Source organism: Lactuca saligna, chromosome 5 (genome assembly GCF_052625555.1).
Source record: "Lactuca saligna cultivar CGN05327 chromosome 5, ASM5262555v1, whole genome shotgun sequence".
In the NCBI taxonomy this organism is placed as follows: domain Eukaryota; kingdom Viridiplantae; phylum Streptophyta; class Magnoliopsida; order Asterales; family Asteraceae; genus Lactuca; species Lactuca saligna.
The window spans coordinates 272356895-272374198 of record NC_136421.1 but is presented as its reverse complement, the minus strand read 5'-3'; the positions used below and the strand labels follow the sequence as shown (position 1 = coordinate 272374198).

Sequence of the window (17304 nt, the reverse complement as noted above, 5' to 3'; positions counted from 1 at the left end):
CTTTGGTTCACCATGTACACTTCTATAATATCTCATTACGGAGTCGGTGGTTATTTTGCAAAACATATGTTTTTAGGTTATTTCCTTTAAATTTAAATCAAATTATGTTTAGTTTTAACAATATCTTTAAAATCTTCCATTATAATCTTGTTAGTGAATAACTCTTAATTATGTATTAATATAGCCAAAAAATATAAATTTACAAAACAACCTAATTTCTTAATGACTTAGCCAAAATAGCCAACAAAATCGGAGATGAGGCTAACACACCTACATTTTCATCACCTCCTTGTTTGACATAATTTCTTTTTTGCGTTTTCATCAAATGGGTTGCAATTTCATGGTCAATTAGTCCAATATAATTAACCCCTAAAAAAATTTCACCTCATTTTTCACATTCAATGATACAATAATTATGTGTCTTTGATGGCCGAAAAAAACGCTCCATGAAACGATGTTTTAAGTAATCTTATATATAGTTTTTTATCATATAAGTTGAAATTTAGAAATAAACTGTACATGGCTTGCCTAGGAATCATAAAAAATGATGGATGAAATTGTCATATGTGATGGTATAAGTCTTTAATGCGTAGAACGTGCATCAACAACTTGTACATTCATATACAACTTGAGAGAAACCGCAAACCACTTGAGAGAAAACCCCACGAGATTTGAGAGAAAAACACAAATGACTATATGACATTGCGATTTCATGTCCTCGAAAATGGACAAAATGTATTTTCTTTTAAATAACATGAAATCGAAAGTGAGGATGATTTCGTAGACAAATTGACGAAACTGCATGCGTGTTTGCCTCATATATGTTTTCGTTGGCTATTTTAGGACAACACTATTTTTTTACTAAATTACTAAAAAATTAGACTATTATGTAAATTTCTTTTAAAAAAAGTCCTTTATCATGATTGGTTGAGTAAAGTGGAAACCATAAATGCACATTAAATTTTGGTCAAATGTGGGTGGCACTTCAATACTTCAACTAATTGGTCTTTTATTCTTTTTCTTTTTTTATTATTATTTTTTTATTTATTTATTTTTTTGGCTAAAAAGGCTGCTAGGGATCAAAAACCACGGGCGACGATTACACCATTTGGAGTAGTGTTAGTGGGGTAGTAGGTACGGTGAGTGACAAACAACATACATATATTATAGTTCCCTCAAAAACCCCCCATCTTTGACCCTTTGGATTCATCATCCACTCTATTTCTGGTTTCTTTCTTCCCCACTTCATTCCCACACCTTCTGGTATGTTACGTCCTTCTTCCACCTATTCTGATTCTTCGCAGATCTGTTACAAAACTTATTATTGTTTTTGTTTACTTTCAGGTTGTGGATCACTAACTGGTGGAGAAATTTGAGGTAATGCTACTCCTCTATGGTTTCTGTTGGATTATTTGATAACTGGATTTGATGTATCAACGCTTAAGAAAGTTGATTTTGATTCAGAAGTTGTTACGAAAAAGCGTCATGATCTATGTGCACATTTAGGATATTAATTCGGAATCAAAGCAGTTTTCTGCATCATCACCTTTAGTATTCCAACTAATTACATTCTTCTGTTCGGAGGTGAATGGTTTAGGGAATCGACACGATTTCTGATTTCCTTTTACGCGTTAACTGATGTGTCTTCTTCCAAAATGTGGATTTGATTTCGTAAATTACTAATAGTTTAACACCCTGAGTTTACATCTTTATGAAATATACATGCATACAAAGTTTTCACACGATTATGTATCTGATTTCTCTGCATTTCATTTGTTAAGTTAGAGTACAGAATCTGCATAAATTTGATCTGGTAGAAAGAAGGTTCGGATCCAAGGGTAATAAGTGGTTTGCATGGTGTGTTAGTGACATAAAATTGATCTGTTGTCATGTTATCATACAAAGAAACCTGTAAAAAAAATGCATAACGATAAGCACATTGCATTTGTGGAGAACTAATGATAGACAATATGCTTTTGGTTTCATCAAAGAAATTTGAAAATCTGAAGCTATTACAAATAGCATCTATTTATCATACCAACAACCTCTCTTTTTATGGTGATATAATTTTTAAAATTGATCCCAATTAGGTTGTTTGCATATTTGCTGAGCAATGGAGTTCTTGCAAGCGCCTGAGATCCAAATTGGCATTGGTTTTGCTGTTGTCATTGTTACCCTTGTTGCTTTCATCCTTTTCTCCTCCAAGAAAACCAAAGGTTCATCATACTCCATAAACTCACTTTATTTTATTATTTTTATTCCAAGTTCCATTTTGGCTCATGGGTTCCATCTGGTTTATCTGAAAGACTAAATCATAAGTTTATGTGTTGTTGTGAACAAACAGGGTCCATAGATCCTGAAAATTTTAAGCAATTCAAGCTTGTTAAGCGCACGCAACTTAGCCATAATGTGGCCAAGTTCAGATTTGCTCTTCCTACACCTACTTCAGTTTTAGGACTTCCTATTGGACAGCATATTAGTTGCAGGTATTAATAGTAAACTGGTTTCTCCATTTCAAAATTTCACCAAAATTGACATGAAATTCTACAACCCTATTGGACAGCATATTAGTTGCATATACATCAGGGAATGTTTGTTTCTTTTTTACCAATCAATTTGCTTGTTTTGTATTTGATTCTTTAGGGGTACAGATGGACAAGGTGAAGAGGTTATTAAACCATACACCCCAACCACTTTGGATTCTGATGTTGGATATTTTGAGCTTGTTATTAAGGTACATAATATATTATACAAATTTGTTTACATTTATCATTTATGTTATATATGCATTTTGTGTTTTTATATAAATCATCATATTGTGATGTGTAAATGTAGATGTATCCTCAAGGTAGGATGTCCCATCACTTCAGAGAGATGCGTGAAGGTGACTATATGGCTGTAAAGGGACCCAAGGTAAATCAAGTCATTTATATTGTCTTTCTATTTTTTTTTTTTTTTCTTTTCTATAAATTTATGTTTAATGATGAATCTGGTGTGATGTTAGTTAAATGATGAATTGAAACTAATCTTATTTGTAAGTTAGTTTATTTATTTGTTTTGGACTTGAGCTTTAAAATATTGTAAATTACATTTTACAGGGGCGTTTTAGGTATCAACCAGGTCAGGTTAGAGCATTCGGAATGGTTGCTGGTGGATCTGGCATCACCCCAATGTTTCAGGTGTTTATTTATATATTTATTTTAAACCTTATCAGGTCCTTTTTTTTAAGAAAATAAAATAAATATATATTTTGTGTTGATAATGTTAGGTTGCTAGGGCTGTTCTTGAAAACCCTTCAGACAAGACAAAAGTGTATCTCATCTATGCTAATGTCACATCTGATGACATCCTTCTTAAGGCAAGTTATTAATTAATTAATTATATATACATTGTTTTAGTTTCTTATACTTAAATAATTTGATGATGGATTAATTACACTTACAGGAAGAACTTGAGGGACTTACTTCTAATTACCCTGACCGCTTCAAAGTTTACTATGTATTGAATCAGGTAGCTATTCTTAATTAGTAACCAAAAAAAAAAAAAAAAAAAACAAATCTATAATAAAGAAATGAATGAATCTTTCATTTTTGGGTTTATTATAATAATTAAAAAGTAACTGCCTGTTTTGTACATGTGTAGCCACCAGAGGGATGGACAGGTGGCGTTGGGTTTGTATCAAAGGAAATGATCCAAGACCATTTACCTGCACCTGCATCTGATATCAAGGTATCCTATTCTATCCCTTTCATTCAAACATGTTTTCAGATTTTATTCAAAAGTCGTAAAAAAAAAAAGGTCAAAAACTAAATAAAATATATATTTTGTGTGTGTGTGAACAGATTTTACGGTGTGGGCCACCTCCAATGAACAAGGCGATGGCTAGTCATCTTGAAGCTTTGGGATATGAATCCGATATGCTATTCCAATTCTAAATCCAAAACCTCCTATTGAGATTTGAGATTTTGTTTGTTGTATTTGGGATTTTGTTAGTACTCTATCTAGTTGAATAAAATTTTAATTGATTGACTGATGCACTAAGATTGTTCGTGATTGTGAATTGTTGCATGCAAAACTCATACATACGGGATGCTGAAAAGCCTCTTTTAAATCCTTCTTTCTGCACCAAGTTAAAATGAAACGCTAATATTCAGGTTTAAGTCGATCATTTAGGTCGTCAAATCTTGATGTTGTCTTTCATTCTTTACATACACAACTTTTGTATAGTTGTTGAATTGGTGTCCCTCAAACTTTGGTTGAAGGTTCAGATGAGGGGTGGGTTGGAAGAATAACAGTTATATATATGAAAGTCATAGAGACAAGTCCTGGCTTAAATTCATTTGCATTTACGTTTGTACAAATTTGAGACCACAAAATTGGCCTTTACTTGTTTACATTCCCCTTCTCTTTTGTGAAATTCAAATCACTTTACAACCACATTTCATCGTTTTAACATATTATACGCTGGTAAATCTTTGACACATATGACATCTTCAAGTGACAGTTCTCGCTCCAGTTGCATTCTTGTGGATTTCATAACCTCCTACAAATCGCAACAATTTAGTTTCACAATTTTTGGGTAAAAAAAAAAAAACAATATTAAAACTTGTGTAATTGCTCACATTGAATTCCATATAAGAAGCACGTTTGGCAAGCCAATGAGCATCCATGAGCTTAAAGGCAACACAGTACAGCTCATCAAATGCCAACTCATCGTTACTCAGAAATTCCAAAAACCGTATCCCTGACATAGATGTTGGCTTTCCTGCAAATCATCATAAATCTCTTAAAACAGAACGAACACTCAATACAGAAAGTCAGGAAAACGAGTCTTTTCCATTAAGTCAACTTTTTAAATATATCATAATTTGCAAATTAAGGTACCTGACTGAAGTTCCAACAACTGCACCAACATGAAAGAAATATTGATGCCAGCTACAGCAAAAGGATACTCCCATTCAGATCTATCTCCTTCATTTTTGTTTAGAAGGTTCTGGAATGCTTCCTGTTCATATAATGAAAAAAAAAAAAAGATAAATTATGAAAATTTAATAAATAGTATATTTACGAATTGACAAACCACCTCCCTAAAGTAAGGGAAAACACACTTTTCCCATTTGTGTCGTAACTTTTTACAATTTTGACCTCATTTACTTTTAGGCTAAATGCATGAAATAGCAACTTTAATCAACTTATTTGGTGTCTTTCTTAAAAATCTACCTAATTATAGCAGTGAAAATCACTTTATATATTATATGACATAGTTACAATTGAGTAATTTTGCAAAGTAAAACGCTGTAATAATATATAGTAAACATGGCCTAAATATTCAGGTAAAGAAACAAACCGGATATTTCTTGGCAAAGAAGATAAGATTCTCTAGAGATATAAATCCTCCACCCCTGCAAAAATAGCATTCAAATTTATTTATTAAAATATTTAAAGCATACAAATTTTGTCACATGGACTTTAACAATGTTATTACCTGAAGTCTGTAGAAGGATCAGATCCTTGCCACCCCATCTCTTTCCATACCTCTGATTTAAGCCCTGGGAGTTCCCTATTTGGATAAGCCGACCTCCATAATTCCCTTAATGCATCCTGCCACCCAAACCCAAACCCAATCTTCCTTTATTCTATCAATTTCTAAGAAAAACAACAAACAAGAATACAAGATACTTACTTGATGCTCCAAACATGAACCATCAAAAGGGACTTCCAATCTTTTCTGCAGACTTCTCAATCTTGCCTCCTACCCAAGAGAAGAAGAAAAGTAACAAATGAATTCAGTATTTTCCTTGTTTCATGATATATTTCATTGTGTATTTTTTCTTATTGATTTTATTTATACTTGTAATGGAGTAAGTAATGGTGGAAGAAACTTCTTTGTTGGGCCACTTCCTGTTGTTGAAGGCAAAGTCCAAATCCGTGCAATAAATGATCCGGATCCAAGTAGAACTCTTGCTACAAGAAACAAAATGGAAATTTTCTCATCAATTAAAAACTAAACATTACAAAAAAAAAAAAAAAAAAAAAAGGATTCTTGAAGTAATAAGTCATACCTAACCATTGTGCCCATTCTGAAATTATATTAGAGAATAGAAATGCCCAGTGGAGGTTTTCTTTTCTTTTTTCATCATACATAATATCTTCATACGTTTGTACCTAAAACACAAAGATTAGATACCCATGATAAATATCATATTATACATTGTAATGAAAAGGAAATTGGAAAGATGAAATCATGAAAGCACCTGTAACTGGTTAGCCTTGTTGTCATCGTTATTCCCAAGTAAAGGTTCATTTAGGTCATCCAAATCTGCACCTATTAAATGCTCATGTTTTTTACCACCGACATCTCCATGATGGAGTCTTCTCCTCATTGTTCGTGATGTCATTAGTCCTAGAATGTTAAATTTCGTCTGACGCCTGTTCAAATTTATCATGAAACCACCATTTTAAGTTCAAATGTTATATGTTCAGAAGGTATGTAGAACTAGATTCATAATCTTTTGACTTCGGAAGTCAAACAACATATCTCAAAATCCAAATTCGATGTGGATTGTGGACTGTATGCCCAATTTGATAACAAAATCTTTCCATTTGTCATCAAGATTTACCAGAAGTTATATTTTACTTGAAGATCTTGAGCAATTCATACGATTACGAACTTCGAGGTAAAAATTTACTAGGGTTGACATTAGTATATGACTTCGGAAGGTGTGCTTTCATATGTTCTTAATCATCGACGAAACAGTCTTTCCACAAAAGCAAATTACGATTCGGGCATGACGAGTTAACGATAAATCAATTTCAATTTAATGCGATTAACAGGTGATTATATGATCAAGAATGGATCTTACCTTGAAGGGAGAGAAGCGGATCGGTGAAACCCAAATCGAGTTCCAGGAAAATTATATCGAGGGAGTTAGGTGAAGAGTAAGAAACGAGGCGAAGAACACCCTTTCTCTCTTTCCCTCCCTGTCTCTCCCTAGGCGAAGCGTCAGAAGAAGGAACAGAGACTTCCGATCCTTTCTTTACATGTACTTCACGTTTCTGGACGTCAGCCTAAAATGTTATTTCTTCGAAACATGGCACACCGCAAAATCAGCGAATTTCGTTAACACCGACTTGATTGAAATGGATGGGTTTGGTTCGGTTTCCATAAAAACCATGGATCAAACGTTTATATCAATCAACTTTTATAGTTTTTATTTTATTTTAATTTTTTTATTTAGCGAATGACTTTTCATTTAGCTTTCTAATTTATCATTTTCATTTTGATCAAAAACTTCATAAATGATTTTATGGTTAGTTGAAAATTATCATTTTGTTTTAAAAAGGTTTGGAATAATACAAAAGATCTAAATTTTTATTTTGTTGTCAGTTTTATCTAATTTATTTTAAAATTTTATTTAAATTGATAATTTTGCCTCATTAATTCATTTTGTATTTTTTTTTGTTATACTTTTTTTTCTTCAATCTACAACTAATTTTCCAATTTTTTCATTAATTTAACTATTATTGTACAACGAGTTAGATGACAAACGGAAACAAATTGCGCAACTAGGTTTTTTGTATGGTAAAGTTAATTCTTTTAAATATTACATCCATAGATCTATAACATTGATATTCTATTAAGCTCTACCGCATCCAGCGTGGGAAACTAAACATATCAAATGCAAATGCTATGACCACGTCTTGATTTTCCATACACAATTTCTCATGTTTAGCGATGCATGTAATAACTTGTAAAGCAGCAAGCCCATCATGTATAGATCTGTAAATACCACCACCGACATCGAAAAAGTAGAGAGACGAACTCGAGCCACAGACATTGGCGGCCGAGGGTTTTCGACGAAGAAGAAGGACAGTGACACAAAGAGTTTCCGATGAAGAAGAAGAAGAATCATCGTTTGGGAAACCCTAACTCATCTGATATTCGTTAGTCTGAAACCCTAACTCGTCGGATCTGAAAACCCTAATTACTCGTTGCCCTTAGTTAGCTAAATCGTTGGTTTACGCCAGTCTTCAGGTTCGACGAAGAAAGATGGAGAGAGACGAGGCTCGATAGAGATGGAGGTGACGTTTGTGGCTCGAGTTTCCAGACGAAGCGATGTTTACAGATCTGGATGGAGGCAATGATTTGGAGATCGGAGCAAGGGTTTACAGATGGACGGTGACACTGTTCTTTGTCCCAAACGAAGAAGACGATAGTGGTCTATGGTAGGTGGTGACAACATCGCTATGGTAAGAGAAAGAGGATGTCTGACGAGTCGCCTTCGTCAGATCCGAAGATCCGATGATATGTTTGCAGGTTTTAGAGGTTCGATGTATGTAATGTAGATAAAGAGATAAACGGGGGAGGGTGGGGGATAACGTACATTGTTTCTTTTTTTTTTTAGTTATTATAATTAAAAAAATAGAAAATGAAAATATAAAGGGTAAAATTGTCATTTAAAAAAATTTCAAAACAAATTGGACAAAACTCACTACAAAATGAAAATTTTGGACTTTCAGTGCTAATCCATACATTTTTGGATCAAAGTAACAATTTTTAGTTAACCATGGGGTCTGTTTGTGCAGTTTTGTCTTTTTTTTTTCTTCTTATTTTCTTATTTTTAAATGAAACTCAAAGGAAAATCCTTATTTTTGCAAAGTTTATATTGTTTTATCCAAAGTTCATTTTCTTTCGGTTTTACTCCATAATTTTTATACAACTTGTTGATTTTACTTTCTTTCCCTTTCGCATTGATTGTGTTTTTTTTTTTGTTGACATGGCATCTCTCTACCAGCATCTTATAAAAAGAAATGGAAAGAATGGTAAGGAGGCTCAAACTTCGTCTTATAAAAAGAAATGGAAAGAATGGTAAGGAGGCTCAAACTTCGTCTTATAAAAAGAAATGAAAAGAATGGTAAGGAGGCTCAAACTTGATGCCCCTTAGAGGTAATACATACAGATGGTTGCTATACCATAAGCATGCCAAACAATTAAAGCTTAAGAGGTCACTATCAAAGTAGACTCTACAAATGGTGTATTCATACAAATCAATCAAGATGATTGTTACACATTCAACTAGATCAAAGTGTTCAAGTTATCTTGTATGTGTATTCATTTTACCATCTACAAAGGGGGGGAGGGCGGGGATGAATGTTAATTTAACAAGATGAATGTTTGGTTCAAGACAACATATCGTGAAATACTGAATGTAATATGTTATATGTTAGTGTATTTTTTTTCATTTGTAAAAGTTTAGTAAGCTTTTTTTTTTTTCTTTTTCTTTTAGTTTAATATTTATTGTCCATGCAAAATTTATTCTTTTTAATTGAATAAACCGTAACCAAATTAACCAAAATCGATTAAATCGAACATTATTTAATTTGCTTATGGTTACTTTTAAGATGTAAGAAAACTGAAAAAACCAACCGCATAACACCTAGAATGGATGAGATTAGGGTTTGATAATTGTTTTTTATTTTCATAATGACTCTAATCACTTCGTTATATACATGCATCGTTAGATAACGCTTCCAAAGCGTTTAAAGTCCATAAAAAACCTGATTTAACCTTTATACTATAAATTCTACATTTTATTTATTATTATATAATATACTAATTTTGAATTCGTTAGATAGCAATACTTCCCTGTTATTGGTGGGTTTTCCACTTTTTGTTTTTGTTTTTTCTTTTTGGGCAACTTTTTGTTATTTTATTTTGTTTTTGTGGTCTTTGAGATGGTTGGTTACACGTGCATTCAGGTCCAAATTCCACCGCCATCATCGTCCAATACTACACCCTACCGCTTCATACGAAGTTTATGATAATGCTTCCCACCACCACCGCCCTTATTCTCCAATCATATTCAACGACTGACGTCGGTTGAAGGAACCATCATGCTATTGATTTTTTCTGCGACTGATACCCACCACTCACTTTATCTTCTCCCAAATCGAGTCTCCTTCGATTCCTACTCCATTAAACTTCTGTGTTGCTGGCATAGAGAAAGAAATAGAGAGATTGAGGCCTTAAATCAACATTATCCAAGTAATCGGCATCCAAATACCATTTGATTCCTTTATCAAATCGGACTTGTGCTCAATCCCTCTGTGTTGTTTTGTTCTTTTCAGTTTGATTTCTTCTGCAATTGATACCCACCATGCACTTTATCTTCTCCCAAATCGAGTCTCCTTCGATTCCTGCTCCATCAAACTTCTGCGTTGCTAGCATAGAGAAAGAAATCGAGAAATATAGGCCTTAAATCAACATTATCCATGTAAGCGACATCCAAATCCTACCATTTGATTCCTTTGTCAAATCGGACCTATGCTCAATCCCTCTGCGTTGTTATGTTCTTTTCAGTTGATGGAAAACTAGGTCGCATGCGTACCTTCCGTCATTCTGTTAGGATTTTGAGGTAATTTATTTGTACAAACCATGATATCGAATAAAATTAAAATCATTACTTTTTCCAAATCAATTTAAATATGCAACATATATGGTAATAGATAGATATTCCGAATTTAATCCTTAAAATCAATTTCAATATGCGATATATATACATATTCCAAATTTAATCCTTAATTTTATAGAATTTATATGAGATGATGAAACCGAAATCTTCCAAGATCGGAATTAGCCGGCCACCACCCCTAGCCTTGCACTTTGAAAAAGCCCATCACGAGGTGTAGTGTGTTCAAGGAGACGAACGATTGATTCATGTCTTATATTTTCAACTGTTTTTGTATACGATTTCGACTTTCTTCCCCACACATATTTTGGCTTTCATATTGATTGTCTGTAATAACAGCAAGGCTACAATGCTACTCTGGAAGCTGTGGGTTATAGATACATGTGGTGGAAGGTCTGAATCCGATTCTCTAATATTCCAATTGATTTAAGACATTCTTTGTCTCAGTGTTTCTTCCTTTGTGTAAGAGTTTTAACTCTTTATCTTCTTTTCTGTCAATTTTATACATTAGTTGACCATGGAATTACTCATGATTGCTTGGTAAAAACTATTTATTACTTTTTTTCTAAAGCAGATGATTCATGAATCTGAGTACGGATAAATTTAAGAACTAATCATCCATAACTTTAATTGGGTATTTGATTAGTCTTTCTTCTGTACTTCAAAATGAATAAAAAAATCATCTTCAATTATTTAATTTTCATTAGGAAGTACAGAGTGGTTTGATATTGCAACAAGGATTGAATTTGATGGTGATGAAGATTTTTACATCATTCAAGATGGTGAGAAGTTTTTGTCAAAGATTTTTACTAAGATTAGTAAAGTTTTGATTTTCATTCATGTGTTTTCTTAAAAACTATCTGAAAATTCACTAATTATGATTTTCTTGAAAAAATTCCCAGATACTATATCTCAATTCTCCAAAAGCTATATTGCAAAGACCAATTGCAGGGTCTCAAGTTCACTCGGTTTGTAAGGTAATAATCTCTTCACTTTTATGAATTTTTCTTTTTTATTTTTGCAGATTCCTACTGAATGGGTTTAGCAATTTGATTCAGAGATTCAGGTGAGCTTTTGATGATTTTTTTGGGTATTTATATGACTGTATGTGTTTTAAAGTAAAAAAAATCCGGTTAGGGTTTTCCTGGGTCTATTAAAAAAGGTAACTATTTCCAAGATTGTCTATTTTTTATGGGTTTGTTTTGATGTATTTCTTTGTGCTTTCATACAGACCATTGAATACATTGCTCTTTTAACTAACTTTTTCCTTAATTTTGCTTTTCTACCTGTAGGATTTAATTTTTACAGACTGGATCGCTGCAATTGCTTATATGATGTAAGTTTTGCCTCTTATTTTGGAAATTCCATTCAACTCAGGTCCTAACAAGGCGATTGCTAAGCATTAGTCATATTTGATTTTGGTTATATATGTTGCGAATCCTTATCCAAATCAAATTAGACTTTTTCTGTATTCTAAGTATAGTAGTTTTTTCCTTTTTGTTATGATTATTAAATTCGACTCATTTTACATAATTTGTATGACTGATCAGAAATATATATACTATTCCTTTCAAATTTTGGAAATTTTGATTTTCATATGAAGTAATTTTGTCTTTTTCTCATTAATAAAAGATGAAGACATGTGCTCATTATTGATGAATACCATCTTCGTGTACTTTGTTCAATGAATTCCTTTTGATAAATGTATGGAAGATAGTAACTTCGTTGTTGACATACAGTTCTATATGGATCTAAATAAAAAGTCCAAGGGCAATTTAGGAAATACCAATGTTGTTGGTGGTAGGACTAGAGATAGTGGTATGAGAGCATCAAGTCCAGGGAGCGATGGTGCCTCCAAAATGCTTGCAAACTTGAAGTTTAAGTAGCTTTTGGTGTGACGGAATTGGAATGGTTAATTCTGTAGGAATGGAAATATGATGTTTGTTTTGCCTGGTGGAATGTAATGGAGTATGATTCCATCTATTTTGTTAAGTTTGATCCCTACGTATTGGATTTAAGTTATAATATAATCTTATGGTTCTAAATTAAGCCCATATGTTTGTATTTCCATTTTTTAATTATTTGTTGATCAGTGAATACAAACCTGATTGGAATGGTCGGTGGAGTTGGAAAGACACTGTACTTAGATATTGCAATACTTGAGTAATTGTAATATTCTGCACTTTCAATATTTTTCTTATTAAGACACTGTATGTTTATATGTAAAATATTTAAAATTTGTTATTATTTCCTATTTTTAATAAGATTATGAAATACCTTCCAACCCCCGCGACCCCAACACCTGCAACACGGATTCTTCCCTAGTTTATTACAAGTTTAAACCCACACCCCCACTTTCCCTTCGATGCGTGTGTAAGTGGCGCTAGAACTTCATAAATTTTGAAACAACCTCACCCTCTCTCAATTACAACGAAAAAGTAAAAGGAAGAATACAAATGTTTTTCTTTTTTCATTTGATACCCTCTCGATTACAATGAAAAAGTAAAAGGAAGAACATAAATGTTTTTTTTTTTTTTTTTTTTTTCATTTGATAGTGTTAAAAGGACGACGAACAAAGACCGGTAGAGATTAATTCACACAAATATAAAATTCAAGAAAAATAATGGACCATCAAAAGAAATTAATGAACATGGGTGATTGCCTTTCCCCACAGACCACCCATATTGGTATGGAGCTCAAGTCGATAAACACACGCGTTTGGAAAAGAGTCGATGGACACACACACACATCCCATTACAACCCCTCTTATCACCGTCCATCTTGCTCTGGAACTCAAGAACACAATAAACATACATATCATTTCTAGATTTTTGATTTTCTACAAATCATTTGAGTGTTTGTGTGTCTACATCCAGATTAAAAACTCATATATGCAAATCATGATGAATGATGATCATTTGATTTATGAAAAAAAGATGAACAAAAACAACACGTTGATATATGTTTAAGAAGATACCTAATTTTAAAATTCAAACATGGGTTCTTGTGTTCTTGATCAAGAAAGAGGATAACGAATTACAAAAAAAAAAAACCTTCACGTGTCTTCATATACATCCCGACGCCGTATATGGTGGCTCTGATGGTGGAGCCCACATCAACTCCATGCTAGAGAGGATAAAGGTTATAAGAGGAGATCTGAAGAAATCTGATTTGGGACTTCTATGGCATCATGCAACAAAGTAGGGAGAGGGATAGGGAGAGAGGGGTTGGTGTGGGGTGGGGATGTGATTTATTTTGTATATTAAAATTATCCAATATTAAAGAAATTGTAAGAAATAACCGATAATGGTAATTTTTTTTTTTTTTTTTTTTTTAACATGAACCAAATCAACAACAAAACATATTGAATAGTATTTGCAGTTTTGAAACGAGGACCTTGCAAAATTTCATGATATGCATTCTAGGTTAACATTGGACAGGCCTTAAGAAAAGACAATGTATAGGTAGGTATATGTGTCGATAGGGGGCACGAGATTTGGTTATATATTTTGTACAAATGTGTACAGAATTTTAGATGCAAAGTTTTAGGTAAAATACATAAATATTCTACAACTATTATGAGCATTACCTAATATCATATATTAAGTAATATATGATGGTTGTATCTTTTAAGATTATATACTTGGTTGTTAAGAATTGTAACTCTTTGCTTGTTGTCATTGTATTAGAGAATGTTTTAACTCATGATGAGTTCAGACATGGTATATGCCCAAACCACAACTTATGCTTGAAACAACAAATGAAAAGGTAGTACAACATATTTTTATGGTTTTGTCTATAATAGCCTCGTTCATTCATTTCTTCCTATTAGGTTATTACATCATACTTGGAAAAATCTATACAATTACACCAATGTAAACCAAATATAAAGCAACTTTCAGAGCTATAATTGACTAGATTTTTCAAAGTATGAAGTCTCTGATTAAAAAAAAAAATACAAGTACAATGGTTGAATGAAAAAAAATTACATTGGTGCAATAGAATGAAACTAAAGTATGATGCTGTAATAAACAAATATAAAGAAGTACGTTGGCACATAGAAAAACCATTACTATGAGAAACAACTTCACGCTATAAATCAAAATGTTAAATGTATGATATCTTAAAATTCAAAATTGAAAAAAAAAAAAAAGAAGCAAAGTTACAAGAAATTACAAAATCAAATTATGGTTGCTTCCAAATGTCTTTAGGAGGCGCCACGATGCCCACGGCCACCACATTCAGAACACATGATGTTACCGGTTCCTCCACAACCTGCAACAACAAAAGCAGCACATGAAACATACATACATACCCAGTTACACACCGTATTTGCTTGCTCTGATACCATATTAGATATATGTGGAGTTTAAAATTGTCTCCCAACATATATACACTTATTATATATGAGATCCAGTAACAAATTTAACAAGGAGTTTGGTTACCTAGGCAACGAACTTTGACAATGATGCCCTGACTCTCCATTATAGAGTCAACATATAGTCCAGATCCAGTGCAAGTGGCACAAAGAACAGCACCCTTGGCTTCACAACCATCACAACGCCTTTTATTCCCAATCTTCTTTTCATCTACTGACAACCCAACTGGTTTCTCAATTATCTCCTCTGGAACAGATTTATCATAACAGAAAAGGGACTCAAGACTGCTTAATCTTCTGTGCATATTCCCTACTGCATTCGATGAAGACTGAAAATCCACATAAACTGTCATGCTTCAATTACTTTAACCAGATTATGCAAGCACTTAACTGAATAGGTAACATAAAAAATTCGGAATTTCTAGGGTTTTGATGTTAAGTAGGACTAAAGTGATAGCTGGATTGATCTTATAACAAGGACTGTATCTGGATAATAATTTTGATTTGCTCTAGAAAATGATCAACAATTCACAATTCTTTTGTTTATCGAAGTAAAGAATACTAACAATCTGCGAAGGAGAGGGATGAGCTGCACCATTGTCTGAGGTAGCTTTCATCTTGAGAAAGAAACGGCGTGTTGGTTTATCAGCAAAACAAATGGATTTCCCATGAAGATGTACGGAAGACGGAAGAGGAACAGATAAGCTCGCATATGGTGAAATCTTCGAAGCACACTCCATTATACGATAAAAATGATTGAATTCTTAGGGTTCCGAAGTAAGAATCGACTTATGGAGATTTCAGGAGGAGGAGAAGAGCAGTTATTGGGTTTTGGGGAGCGATCGATGATTTCTTTACCTTCCACCTCGTTGTTAACGACGAACGGATACAACTTTGATTACGTTCGACCTTCCGACGCAATTTGCAAAGCCACCTTACCAAAGAGAAGTCCTCATGTTTTTCCCATATTTTCGAAAAGGCCATCCTTCTTTTGTTATTGCATTAACCCACAAAAAAATAAAGTTTTTTTTTTTTTTTTTTTTTTTTTTTTGCACGAGGGTGATTAAGGGCTTTTTATGAAATCGAGAGAAGGGATAATGACTTGTAAAGGTAATTAGTTTTGCCTTGTACACATTTAGTCATAAAATTCATTTTTATATTCTATATACCTTTGAGCTAGTTGAAACTGTTCAAAAAAATACTGATATGACCGTGTATAGTGAATTTTCTGATTTCAGTTGTCTTTTCCGGCCAAATATGGTTTTCTAGTCATCTTCTCCAGCCAAACATGATTTTTTCGATGAATGGAGTTCTTGAATGATACACTTTTTTTAGAATTCTGTGGAGTTCTAAGATTTGGAATATGAACACAAACAAATTTCGAACTTCAAATTTCAAGATTCCTTTTAGATTTTAAATTTTCATTTCATATTTCGAACAAGAACAAAAAATCCCTAAAAGATTTCAGAATCAAGTTTTTATGGAGTTCATTTCATATTTTGAGCTTCTTTTGGAGCTTCATTTTAGATTTCGAGCTTCATTGTTCTTCTCCCATACAAACACGCATACAGAGAACCCATCCATTTAAGGTTTTTAATAAGGAAACCATCGATTAAGATTTGATTTTGGGTTTTTTATGAAAAGGAAACTCATTGATTTAGGGCTTTTCTAGGTTATACACACATGATGAACACAAGAACAAGTTATGGGTTTGTTCCAGATTCGAGTATGTTTTTCGTTTGTTCAGATTCAATTTATGATTTTTTTTTTCTGACTTATGTTCCATATGTAGCTTCGATTTTTCGATTCAGTTTGTATATGGGTCTACCCACATGATGATCATAGTTGTACTCGAAAAAGCTTGAACTTCAAAACTTGAAAAGTAATCGAAACCCTTGAATTTTAGAACTCGAAAATATGTAGTTACATACTGTAACTTCTTTAAAGAAAAACAAAACTGAATAGACGGTTATAGGGTATGACATCCCCATTTTCACGTTTAGAAAAGACCGATTTCGTTTATGTTTTTATAATAAAACCAAAGTAATCTTTCAAATAAAAATGATGTAGAATTTGTTCCCAAAACAAAATATGATAAAAAATTATCAAAGCATTTCTTACAGAAATGTATTTTTCATTTCATTACAAAACTCGGGATGTCAACATCGATACAGACCAAAAGCATAAACAATACAATATAGGTCTTACAACATTTATTTACATCTACTAGCCTATAATCCAAAATCCCTCGTCATCATCCAACCATGCTCTTGTTCCACTACCCGTAATACAAAAAGCTGAGTGAGTCAGACTTGAGAGCCTGGTGAGCATATAGGGTTTTCAACCCACAGTAAATAAATTTATTAATTTCATCAACCAACAATAAATTTATTAATTTCATCAACCAACAATAACCCTGATTACACATTCCCGTTATCCTCAATTTACGTCCCTAAA

General features: G+C 32.9%; 3 protein-coding genes and 1 long non-coding RNA gene across 9 annotated transcripts; 2 read left to right on the top strand and 2 right to left on the bottom strand.

Annotated features, from left to right (window-relative positions):
• The first annotated feature begins 1109 nt into the window (after positions 1-1109).
• LOC145047850 (NADH--cytochrome b5 reductase 1-like) lies at positions 1110-4037 on the top strand. Its single transcript, XM_078996214.1, has 11 exons — positions 1110-1263; positions 1345-1377; positions 2091-2216; positions 2345-2486; positions 2644-2734; positions 2836-2913; positions 3099-3179; positions 3269-3362; positions 3449-3510; positions 3643-3729; positions 3843-4037. Exons 3-11 carry the CDS (start codon positions 2114-2116, stop codon positions 3933-3935), a joined length of 831 nt encoding a protein of 276 aa, XP_078852340.1. The 5' UTR covers positions 1110-1263; positions 1345-1377; positions 2091-2113; the 3' UTR covers positions 3936-4037.
• A 278-nt stretch (positions 4038-4315) lies between these two features.
• LOC145047848 (ELMO/CED-12 family protein) lies at positions 4316-7148 on the bottom strand. Its single transcript, XM_078996213.1, has 10 exons — positions 6864-7148; positions 6255-6429; positions 6063-6165; positions 5852-5964; positions 5684-5752; positions 5486-5601; positions 5348-5402; positions 4885-5005; positions 4623-4765; positions 4316-4543 (listed from the first exon to the last, which is right to left on the bottom strand). Exons 2-10 carry the CDS (start codon positions 6396-6398, stop codon positions 4442-4444), a joined length of 966 nt encoding a protein of 321 aa, XP_078852339.1. The 5' UTR covers positions 6399-6429; positions 6864-7148; the 3' UTR covers positions 4316-4441.
• A 2564-nt stretch (positions 7149-9712) lies between these two features.
• On the top strand, positions 9713-12523 carry LOC145047847 (uncharacterized). 6 transcript variants are annotated; one of them, XR_013682483.1, is made up of 6 exons: positions 9713-10045; positions 10129-10274; positions 10361-11251; positions 11372-11446; positions 11762-11805; positions 12209-12523. It is a non-coding gene; the product is annotated as an uncharacterized LOC145047847 (long non-coding RNA). The 6 variants fall into 6 exon arrangements; XR_013682479.1 differs by having other exon boundaries at positions 9714-10045; positions 11372-11805; XR_013682481.1 differs by lacking the exon at positions 12209-12523 and having other exon boundaries at positions 9714-10045; positions 10361-10415; positions 10591-11251; positions 11372-12044.
• Positions 12524-14542: 2019 nt separating this feature from the next.
• LOC145047846 (DnaJ/Hsp40 cysteine-rich domain superfamily protein) lies at positions 14543-15806 on the bottom strand. The gene is made up of 3 exons (XM_078996211.1): positions 15414-15806; positions 14915-15176; positions 14543-14744 (listed from the first exon to the last, which is right to left on the bottom strand). The coding sequence occupies exons 1-3, from the start codon at positions 15585-15587 to the stop codon at positions 14677-14679; spliced, it is 504 nt and encodes a 167-aa protein (XP_078852337.1). The 5' UTR covers positions 15588-15806; the 3' UTR covers positions 14543-14676.
• Positions 15807-17304: the final 1498 nt, after the last annotated feature.